The sequence below is a fragment of the Aptenodytes patagonicus genome, chromosome 2 (assembly GCF_965638725.1).
Source record: "Aptenodytes patagonicus chromosome 2, bAptPat1.pri.cur, whole genome shotgun sequence".
Classification (NCBI taxonomy): Eukaryota; Metazoa; Chordata; class Aves; order Sphenisciformes; family Spheniscidae; genus Aptenodytes; species Aptenodytes patagonicus.
Genome location: NC_134950.1, coordinates 12,620,363 through 12,632,285, shown reverse-complemented (window position 1 = coordinate 12,632,285; position 11,923 = coordinate 12,620,363). Strand labels below are relative to the sequence as shown.

Genomic DNA, 11,923 nt, shown 5'->3' with positions numbered 1-11,923 from the left:
GAGAGCAGAAGAGAGGACTGATGCCCCCATCCCTTCCCAGCAGCAGTGAGCTGTTAAATTGGCTGACTGCTGTGTGAAACCCCACCAATGATAAATGTCTAAACTAGGTGGTATGAACGTGTCCCTGTGTGGTTTCCTTAGCACCTAGAACACCTGTGCTAACTAGCCAAGTGCTAAAACAGCCATAAACCCTAAAAAAAAATCAAATGAAAATAAAAAATCCTAACAAATGTTGATGCCCTTTATCGTGTCACTCTGATACAACCTGCTTTTTAACCAAGATGGAGAGTGGTTTCTGTTTGGAAAGATCCAAATTAACCTTCATGATGTAAGACATTCCTCTTGCCGAGAGATCAGGTGTTTCTTTTCTTTCCCATTTGCTGCTCAACACAACTCTTTGGCAACACCAGGTGTCTTCTTTTTGTGCTAATTGTATTAATTGCAGCATTTTCTTTATCCTCTTGTGTGAATGGCATTTTTTAATACATGAAACAGATTTATTTTTGCAGAACTGTGCAGCACAGTGAGGTATGCATTTTTGATATGAGAGATAAAATGATCAGCTAGTTAACACCCTCTGTATTTGGTCAGCAGGCTGATGTTTCATTAGTTCAATTAGGTTAAGCAAGACATTGCCTAAAATATGCCTGTGCTTTGTCCCAAAGTTTACATTACATGTGTTGCTCCAAGAACTAATGGAAATGTTGCATTTGCTGTATTGCTGTGACACTGCAGAGCATCATTTGCTGTATGAATAATTTGAAATTATTATACTATGCTTGCAAATGCCCCAGGGAAATAAGGAACTAGAATCATTCCCATATTGCAGCTGCATAAGCTGTAGTTCAGAGAGGATGCATGATTTGTGCAGTCACAGTAACATCAACATTGCTACAGGGAGCAGATTTCATCCTCAACCCATGCTGTAAATCCTGATATACCTGCACACACCCCCTGGAGAGGGTCTGTGCATGTGGAGAAGGAGCAGAGATTGTATTAGTGCAACAAACACCTGAACTGCATGAAACCCCGTGAAAGGCAATGCATACTCCATTTCGGCATAGTCACACCCCAGAACATCAGGCTATTGTGTTTCTGGAGCTGTTTTATGAGCCAAAATACTGCCTAAGTCATAAGCCGGTTCCACCTGACCGCAGCAGCAGAGAGAACCCACTTGTGGCTGGAGGAGGAAAAAATGTCTTTGTAAAGGAGCAGTATGAGCCAAAACCACAGAATTTTGCAAGGCTTCATTGAGCAGCTTCTGTGCTTGGGAAACCTTATCTAGAATAAGAGTCAAGAATATAATCAAGTGTTTAAACAGCCTCACCCTACTGTGGCAGATATCTTAGTGGGTTAATCATAAACACAGGCAGAATCCCTATGGCAGCCAAGGGAAGAAGAGTGGTGTGTCTTGCAGGTGCTGGATGAGTTGCTGAAGGCCATTTTGACACCAGACAACAGGAAAGCATAGGAGATGGAGGAAAAAAAGCCAAGGTAATGTCTCTTCTATTTTTCCATTATTTTTGGCAGTGAAAATGTAAGACATTCTGCAGTGAGAAAAATGAGGTTTAGAAATACTTAAAGACTTAGAATTTTAACATTAAGGTGCTTGCGCGAGGGTTTCATTTATGTCAGCAAGTTTTGTACTGGTACAGGTTTATCCTTTAAAAGTCTTTAAGGAAAGAGCATTAATTCCACTGAACTGCAAATGGGAGGAGATGAATGTTGTGTCTTTCGGGTTTTCTCTTCCTGTCTACTGTTTTTTAGAAGTGTCATGTCTTCCGGATTACCGTGGTTCACACTTGGTGTGCATCAACCCAGCAGTGCAAGTAGGAGAACAGAAATCACCTGGAGTGCCCTGGTCCGAGGCTTTGGGGCTCGAATGTATGAGAGTGGTTTCTATGGCCACGTCAATTGGTCTAACGTAACTGGTATCTCTCCCTGTAGTTTTGTGATTCTGCCTTGAAGAACTATGTAGAAACAGCATGCCATCTTTCTTAGGTAGATGCATGTATACTTGACCTTACCCAGTGAGAACTTCTTTTGATTTCAGTAGGATGCATCTAAGGGGAAAATTTGACACTTAAGTCTTGTAGTGCTTAGGTGGAGCAGCTGGAAATAATCTTATTTTCCTGAAATCAATCCAATTCATGAGCTGAGGATTAACTCTAATTTGTGAAGTGCTTGTTTTTCGTAAGGAAAGGATACTGGCTTTTTGCTGAAAGAGAACAGAGGAATGTGTGGGTGTTTGTGCCTATGAGTGTATATGTATGCATATAACCATGTTTATCTGTATGTTTCTGTACTTCTGTTTGCAGTAAGATTATTTAATCAGGATGTCCTGCTTATAGTGTATTTTCTTGTTTCTACCTTCTTTTGCAGTAGAGCTGAATGTGGTACTAGCAAACAAATTTTGCCCTGGCTGTAGTAGACCAAACCCAGAACTTTTTAATGGATTTTGTAGAGTCTTTATGGACCCAGAGATGTGGAACTGGGATCAAAGCTTGGCCAAAGTGCTTAGAGGATTTGCCCGAGAACTTACCATAAATTAATTTATATAAACAGTAAATGAATGGTAGCAGTTAAATAAATTTAACACAGTGACAAAATTTAATTTGTGCCTGCCTTAAATTCTAGGTCAACTGCACAAGGTTTTGTGTGTGAAGAGAAAGCCATGTTTTGTTTCACTAGTTTGCTTCCTTCATTGAAACAGTCTGAGAAAATTTACCTAACACTAATCTAGCATTAGCTCTGGTAAGATTTAGATCAACTTTTCTATTCCTTCTGCTGAAGTGGATTTGTTGTGCTGAGAGCGCTACATGGTTTTGGAGCCTGAGTCTTTTACTGTTCTGCGGGTCTGATCCTGCAGACAACAGAAATCTTCTCCATCAGATGCCTGGGCTGTTGGATTAGTCTCTGCACCACAGAGTTCCCAGGCTCGGGGCTTTTGAAACTGACTCTGAACAGTTGATTAGCTTTGGAAAGTGGTCAAGGTTTGTTTTTCATGGATTAGAAACATCTCATTTCAGTTGGTGTAGTTGATTTTTAAGAAACCATAGTTGCAACAATGCAAAGTGTTATAAACAAGCAGTGCTAAAGCACTTGGGAATTTGAATCATTCACAGGAAAATGTAAAATAGCACAATGACATGAATCCAATCTAAAAAATATTAATACCAATTTCTTGTGGGTCTTTTCCTTAGATTGTTCTTTCTGACATCAATAGATTTTTACTCTGAGGATACTGAAGTATTTGGTATGTCATTCAGTTCATGTTCTCGTTTCCTTATGTACTGCTATTGTAACTTCAGAAGTGAACCTAGTTTCTATGGGTAGTAGGGAAATATGGCTAATATCAGAGCTGATATTCTACTTTCTGATTCTGATTTTATCTCAGATGCAGTTCTGGGATAGCTCTAGAGAAGTAAGTAATTGCATCAGAGTTTACATCAGCGTACCTGACAGCAGGATTTGATCCACTAAGAATAAATGATAAGACTTCAGCTATTTATTAAGGTGTAAATGACTGACCAAAACTGAAAACAAAGCACAGTTATTCCCACTTGTGTATATCTCTGCCACCCCATAGTCTGAATACTTTAAGGCTGCTGGCATGCAGCTGTGTTGTGTGCAGCACTGGAAGGAAACCCACATCGCAAGGCAGCTTTGGGCTGAGGCAGGCACGGGGAGTTTGTCAGAAAAACCACACAACATGCAGCAAGGAAGGAGCTGGGCTTCCTTTTGGCAAGTTCTGGTGGCTGCAAGAAGCGTCTGACTATGCTGACACTGTCATTGCTTTGGAGGAGGGTTTGGGTTTCTCTGTAAGCACTCAGGGAATTGTGATCCCACATTTTTCTGCCCTGTGCTATGGATTATCATCTGCACCGCTGCTGAGGGAAAGGCAGGAGGAGAAACCCCTTGTGAGGTCCCTGGGGAGCATTTTACTCTTGTCAACCCTGTGCCTAATGGCACAATCTAGTCCTTGCGTGCGAGCACGAAATGAACAGCTGCCGGGGCTCTGGGGCGCTGGTGTGTTTAGCTGGATCATGATGGCGTTTGGCATCTTGGGGCTCTGTAGCTCAATGTCATAGGTTGACCTCTCCTGACTTGGTTGGCCATGTCCAAGGATGCGTTTTGGATGTGTCAGTGCCTGCAGTTTGGCTCAAACCAGCACATCACCAGCTCCCGTGTGTAAAACTCTCTGGCAGATGAAAAACTTGAGAGTTCAGATTTAGAGCTCTGAGTATTGGGCCACTGCTCAAGATGCCCTTAATTCATAGCAAACCGTGAGCTATGGATGCAAGTTTTGCTTGCTGGGAAAGACAAAATTCAGCTTGAGGGTTGTATGACCTGTCTGTGTAGAAGTATCTCCTGGTGTTAAGCCTGTAAACACAGAAGGAAATCTCCTGCTGCTGGTTTTGCACCTAGATAAAGTGTGGCGGCTTATGAGGCCCAGAAAGTGCTCTCCACCGAGAAACAAACAAACAAATCAATGGTACTCTGAAGTATTTTGAGCGAGTACCTCCAGAACACTTTTTGCCTCAAGGATGCATAAAATGCAGCCTTCTTCCTCTTTCCTTGTTACATGCTTTGAATCCTTTTTCCTGGCATTTTCATGGCTCAGGGCGACGTACAGGCACTGGAGAGCAAGCCTGTGCCTCCAGCAGGTGACCTGGGAAGTCCGGGGCAGCAAGGTCCTGGTTTCACTCTCTGCAGATGGAGAAAGCTGTACTGGGAGAAGGGGATCTCCTCCAGCCCCCTTTCCCCTGGGGAATGTAGGAAGTCATCTGTGATCTGCCATGACAACCAGCAACTTGCTGCACACGCAGTGGCAGTGAAGCATTGGGACATCCCCTGCCAATGGTGAAACCGCTGCTCTTTGAATCAAGTCATTCCTCTTCTTCCTGACTCCTTGTTACTTCTTTATTGCTATTTTTTTTTCATTTTATTGCCTTTTTATTGTTTATTACGGAGCTACTGTAAAAGCTCTGGGAGGCTAGCATTCAGGTCTTGCTCCTAAAGCTGCTAACAGTATCACTGAATAACTTCACCTGACTAAAATGAACTGCATGGGTAGAAAAGGTGACTGATGGTGAGGTCTTTGGACGGGACTTGGAAAACATGCATTGACTCCTGTGTGTAACACCAGCCTTGGGTCCTGCCTGCAATGCACATGTGCTACGTACACCTCAGGGAAGTTTTGCTGAATTGGTTCTGATGCAGCTTTTCCCCATCATCCTTTTCTGTTATATTTTATGTTACTTGTACCAATGTTTACTTCTGCCTTAAACTCTTTATTATAAGCCCATCAAATAAATAAGTTCAATGGGGACCAGGGCTGTAGGCATCTCCATTCCTGCAGAAAGCTTGCTACTCACAGGACACACCTCAGCCCTTTTTATCCTCAAAGGTTGCCCGTAATGACACGATAGGATTTCAAAGAGGCACCACCAGGTGGCATTTGAGGACCAAAGCACTGGTGGCACAAGACAGGCTTTGCAATGTCACTTACTCGTCCATCAGGACAGGGTGTTGGATAATCTCATTTTGGAGTGGGGAGATTTGCTGACTCCAACCATGAACAGACAAGAACTCACACCGCTGTCTCCCCTTCACTGACCCAGAGAAATGCTGACATCAAGTTACTTGTGTAGAGCCCTGGGCTAGAGCTAAACTGATCAAGAACATCTTTTTTTTTTGCCTCGAAACACTCTACAAAATCTCTCTGTATCTGAAATCTCTCTCTCATTAAGAAAGTTTGATATGCCTTTTTTTGTTGTTTTTACACCCTCTTGCTCAGGCTTGCCACACGGGGGTGGGATTAATCTGGACAAATGTAGATGTCTCAAGTGTCTAGACTCCCTTCCCAGTTGATGGGGAGAAACGAACACTTCTGGTGCCTGATTCATTTGGATGCATTTCTGATGCCTACTCTATACGGATTACCTGGGATGACTGGCTGGGATGTAGCAGCCTACCTCTAGGTGTCTGAAGTTAGGTGAGATGTATCTATCACTGGCATCTAGATGTGTGGCAACAGATCACACTCAAATAAACCCCATATTGTGACTTTATGGGGTCTTTTTGTCTTTATCCTCTTATGCTTTCTGATGAAAGTTCTGGCCAGGTGGCTGAGCTGGATCCAGCTGGTGTAAGTGGGGAAACTGTCAGAGGGACTGTGCTGGTTGACACCAACTGAGCATCTGGCCTAAATTTCTTTTTCAGTGTTGATCCATATTTCCTACTTCATTTTCATGTGAAAGTCACCCTGGAAGTCTTGTTTCCTGGGACTTTTTTTCTTTTTTTAAGTTGCACCTTTGCAAATATAAAAATTGAAGCAAAATGTATTTTTCCTGCTAGCTCTTTACTCTTACTGCCTCCAGAGGAGATGAGGTGGATTTTCTGTGCATTTTCTAGAATTTCTGAAGAACACAATCTTTTCTGTGGCAATGGATATCTTAAAATTTTGTGTTTCTGGCTGTGCGGGCTGGAGCCATGCAAAAAGTCTGGAAGAAGCATTATCCAACCTGCACATGCAGACTGAGGGTGAAACATGCACGCTGTGCCTGATCGGCAGTAGCTCTGGGCTTCTATATTCTTAGAAAACAGGAGATAATTGGGTTAAATTTAGCCTGCAACAACAGACATTTATGTTAAGTGAAATTACTTGACATTTCCTGCAGTTAATGATCTGTACTGATACAAGGCAACTCAATTGTGTCTGAACCCTGTTCTCATCAGCTGTGTCTCTTCCAAGCTGTAGCTCAGGGCTTTGGCTAGCTCTAAAATGATGGGTTTAGCCAATACTGTCAGAAATGCTGCCCTGGTAGAAGTGGCTGAAAAAGGCACGTCCCTTACAATGGACTCCACATGCAAAGCTACCAGGCTTTGGTGTGTCCCTGCTGAAGGCAAAGGGGTCAAAAAGTCTGCTGAACATTGTGGCTTCCTCCAAAACAGAGATGTTGTAGGATGGTCTCCACCGAGAGCAAACGGCTGTGTTGCCCCTCCCAGAGTGTCTCACATTGCTCCAGCTAATGTTCATTTGTACTGGGCATTTGTTGGTGGCAGGGAATTACAGAAGATAAAAAGGAGACTTGCTGTAATGCATTGCTTCTGACAAAAATAAGTAATCCTTTCTAAAGTCAAAATCAGCTTTCACTTCTCACTTTTTTTTTCACATGCCTTAACTATTTCCCAAATAATCCTCCCTTTTGGGCAAGCAGATAGGAACTGCGAGCTATGACTTATAGCCTAGCCTCTGTAGGACCATTAACTTCTCTGTTCCTTGATTTTACCATCTTTAAAAATGAGTCTATGCTTGCCCTTCCAAAGCTCTCTGAAATCCTCAGAAGAAAGGATTTCTAGTTATTATCAGATAGATATTTCTGCTGCATTACTGAGGAATACATTTAAAATAAACAAAAGGAAGTGTCTTCTGAAAAGGGCTTATCACAGTAGAAAGGCAATAGCAGGCTGGGTGGGATTATTCTGATTAATTTTAGATATTATATAGGATCCAGGTTGCTTGTTGTCATTGAAGGAAGCATTCCTCCTGAAAACAATTCATGTAATACCAGATAAGCCTTTGCTGTTAAATGCTGTCTGGAAGAGCCTGTCTGTCTCCACTGGTCTGCTAAGGGGGGATCCTGCCTGCTAATATGCGGTGAGACCCTCCCTTCCTTGACTCAGCAATGGTGAACATAGTGGGTGACTTTTATTTCAAGTTTGGGGCAATAGTCCTAGTCACCGCAGCTCAGCAGCTCTGTTAGGGACTGCAGCACAAGGAAAAGCGAATCAGTTGTGCTAGGGAAAAAATGTTTTTGAAATAGTGGATATGGAAAATGACTTCAGTGATGTATTGCTTTCCTCCTTCAGTAATATGAATACCCTCAGCAAGTTTGCAGATGACACCAAGCTGAATTGATTCACTAGTGGGAAGGGATGCCATCCAGAGGGACCTTGACAGGCTTGAGGAGTGGGCCCGTGCGAACCTTGTGAAATTCAACAAGGCCAAGTGCAAGGTCCTGCACCTGGGTTGAGGCAACCCCCGGTATCGGTACAGACTGGGGGATGAACGGATTGTGAGCAGCCCTGCAGAAAAGGTCTTGGGGATACTGATGGACAAAAAATTGGACACAAGCTGGCAACATGAGCTTGCAGCCCAGAAAGCCAATTGTATCCTGGGCTGCATAAAAAGAAGTGTGGCCAACAGGTCAAGGGAGGTGATGCTCCCACTCTACTCTGCTCTTGCAAGACCCCACCTGGAGTCCCCTGCCACCACTGCGTCCAGCTCTGGGGTTCCCAGTACAAGAAAGACATGGACCTGTTAAAGCAGGTCCAGAGGAGGGCCACGAGAACACCTCTCTTATGAGGAAAGGCTGAGCGAGTTGGGGGTGCTCAGCCTGGAGGAGAGAAGGCTCCGGAGAGACCTAATTGTGGCCTTTCAATATATAAAGGGGTCTTATAAGAAAGATGGAGAAAGATGTTTTACTGGGGCCTATAGTGACAGGACAAGGGGCAATGGTTTTAAACTAAAAGAGGGCAGGTTTAGATTGGACATAAGGAAGGAATTTGTTACGATGAGGGTAGTGAGACACTGGAACAGGTCGCTCAGAGAAGTTGTGGGTGCCCTATCATTGGAAGTGCTTAAGGTCAGGTTGGACGGGGCTTTGAGCAACCTGATCTAGTGCAAGATGTCCCTGTCCACAGCAGGGGGGTTGGACTAGATAATCTTCAAAGGTCCCTTCCAACCCAAACCATTCTATGATTCTATGAATAGAAGATTAATTATTTGTCTGTATGTTTATACAAAAGGAGGCATATTAGTCCTTCCTCCAACAATCTTTCTTCATATAATAATCTGTATCTTATTTCTTGTTTGTTTGCTTTTCTTCTTTATTAAATAGTCCCAGTAAAATATGAATGTAATTTGAAGCCCAAGGGTTGCAGACCTGATCCTTTGCAAGAAGGGTCATCCCAAATTTTTGTTTGGAGACAGGCTCCTTGCCAGACTACGCAGACAGCTATTTTTCACAAGCCATTTCCATCTCTGGTACTAACAATGCTTGTGGCAATTGCTGGAGCTTGGCTGCTTCCAAACACCTCGAGAAGTACTGCAGTAACCTGCAGTGCTTGGTTCAACCAAATGTGCTTATTGTTAACAAAGTGTGACTCATACCCCAGAACAGCAAACTCCTTTGAGTTGCACCCTGTGAAGGCAGAATGCTCTCAGGGACATTGATGGGAAGCAAATATTGAGACATAAGGATGTTTATTTTAGGCACTAGTAGTACTCTAGTCATTTTATACAGCCTTTGTTTGAACAGCTTTCCTCCAATACCAGTAAAGTAAAGGAGCAATATTGATAAATGATGTTATATTGATGGCTACGATAAAAATGGAGAGAGATGTTTGTCTGGGAAACTTTCAGGCCCTCTCATCTGCAAGATATAGCTGGCTTTGAATGAAAGTGTGATCTTGCGGAAAGTCTGGGCTGGTTGCACACTTTCTTTTTACAAGTTTGGATTTTCTGGTAGCAAATGGAAACTGAATTGCTGCAGCACCAGTGGAGACCGATTTCCAGTCCAGTTTAAAGGCATTTGGCAGCATCAGCATGAAGCACGTGTACGTGTGGCTGGCCATTGCTGTCTCCCTGATCAGCACCTCCGGTGGGTCACTTGGTGCTGAGTGGCAGCAGCCCCATGTCCTGCTTGTAGACTTTGGAAGCTCCCTGGGATTTGGCTTGGGCAATAACCTAATGCTCCACAAATAATTGTTCAAGGTGATATTATTTTTTTCTCTCTCTCAGGACTAGTTCAGGACCAGAGAAGGAAGGAGTTTATTTGGCCTGGAAGGGTACAGGCTATCCAGAGTGAAAATCAAATCACCCTGCAATGATTGCTGTCTGAACTTGGACACAATTACTGTACCAGATATTTCATAAAATGCTCAGTTTAAACTTGATATCTATAGAAAGGCTGAAGGCAGCATCTGCTCTTCTGGCTTTCAAAAGATATGTCTGTTATGAAGTTAATCCTCTAAAATCATACTGAAGATTAATTTGAAAGTTTTTCAGAACAGGAGGTTATTCTGGAACATATGACTGTTAAACTCTAGCATTTCACAGCCCCACTGAGCCAGAAACAAATGAATTCTTAGCACTTTAAGAGAAGTGGGATATTCAGCCTGTTTCAAGAAATGTCGGAAACACCTGCTACTAGCCTCTTCATCTAGGAGCATCTTTTACATTGGTCAACGACTGTGTTACTTATTCAGACTGGGACTGAAATAGGCACAATAAGAACAGATTTATGATGGAAGGATAGATTTAAAAAGGAAAGAGATCCAATGTTGCTGATGTAGGATCACAGGGACATGGGAAGTGAAAAAGTGTTGTCAGCACATGGGCAATGGAAAAATCATTACTTTAATCTCATACATAGGCAGCTGTAAATAGAGAACTATATTATGTGCTCAAGAATTGGCAGTAACTTTTGGTAAAACTCTGGGAGAGCAACCTACATCCCTTATCCTCCACATCTGCCCTTCAGGGTCCTTGTGTGTGCCCAACAGTCTCTTGCTGCCTGGACCTGTGTACTTGTCTTGGTAAGGTAAGCTACAATCTTTCTGAGGCTAGAATAAAAAAAAGGCGCTCTGCCAGGTGGAGTGTCTTCTGAGCTGCTTTGTGCTCAGGCACCTTTTTGTTTATGGAAACCAACCTGCTTGGCCTCCTGAACAGTGTTTAAACTTCATGTCTACTTGGTAGAGAATGTCACCGTGTATGTGATGAGCTCAGATGCTGAGCACTTCCCGCAGCAAACAGTCTGGTTTTGTTCCTATGCCAGAAAGGATTCATTTGGGATTAATACTTCCCTGCTGAACAGCCAACTATTACGTTCCAGTGCAAAAAACGGGCTGATAAAACAGAAGCATCTTTGCAAATGTCACTGCTTAATTGGCATTCACAGAATATTTTACATCATCACTGGAGAGTGATGAACCAGCCAGCAGTTTGGGGGTTGTATTGGTGGGCTGTAGTTTTGGGCCATGAGTCCTAATAGCTGTATTGAGCAGAAGGCAGAGCCTCGTTTCCCCATCAGAGCGCGGGAGAGCTCACGGCTCTGCCTTTGGGACCAACAGGGTTTGGTACAAAATAGGGCAGCCCTAAGGATGTTTTATATCCACAGTCCAGGCAGCCTTCGATGACTGGGAACGTGTGTATGGGGAAGGGAAGGAGAGGAGTTAAACACTGTGGCTTAATTCATACCTTGACAAGAGACTAACTTCTGACTTGGGACTGATCCTACAACCATGTCCAAACTTTACATATTATTGTGCACTAAGTCCACCCAGATGGGACTTATTATTCCTCTCCTCTTCTAGCTCCACAGTAATTTGCTAACAAATCTTGCCAACAGTCTTTGGAAAGTTGAAGATTAAGTATGTTGGGAGTACTGTAAAATAACAAGTCCCTCAGGGAGAAGTAGGATGCTCAGCTGAGCTGCAAAACACAGGCTTGAATGCTGAGACCCGGCACTGCCTGTGAAGGGTTCAACCACTGTCTGCAAGAAATGGCTCAGTAAGGGATACTTGTCTGCCTGACTTCACGGGAACAAAACTTGGTCAGGAACGGTTCCTGTCCAGGACGGAGACCCAGGCTTGTTTTTACACCCACAGGGCACTAAGTGAGGTATCAGCACTGATTATAGGCTGATAAGAGACCCCTCCTGGCTGACCTGGCAATGAGGCTTCTCTCTGCCTTGCTGGCTGAGTGCATTTCTTTTGCAGACCAGCACAGACCCAAGCCTGTCATTGATGCTTCATTGCTTCTATAGATACAGTAGGTTTTTATGACATCGCAAAAGTAGAACCAAAGGCATTAGCAGGGGTCTGAGCCACTTTGTGCTGCCTGAGCCACACTGCA

At 43.4% G+C, this 11,923-nt stretch overlaps 1 protein-coding gene across 1 annotated transcript in view; it reads left to right on the top strand.

The window, feature by feature from the left end:
- The first annotated feature begins 1,458 nt into the window (after positions 1 to 1,458).
- Positions 1,459 to 11,923, top strand: part of FER1L6 (fer-1 like family member 6) — a 103,793-nt gene continuing 93,328 nt past the window's right edge. The window contains exon 1 of the mRNA XM_076332144.1: positions 1,459 to 1,494. Coding sequence (XP_076188259.1) covers positions 1,475 to 1,494 — 20 coding nt within the window. The 5' untranslated portion in view covers positions 1,459 to 1,474. The remainder of the gene's footprint in view (positions 1,495 to 11,923) is intronic.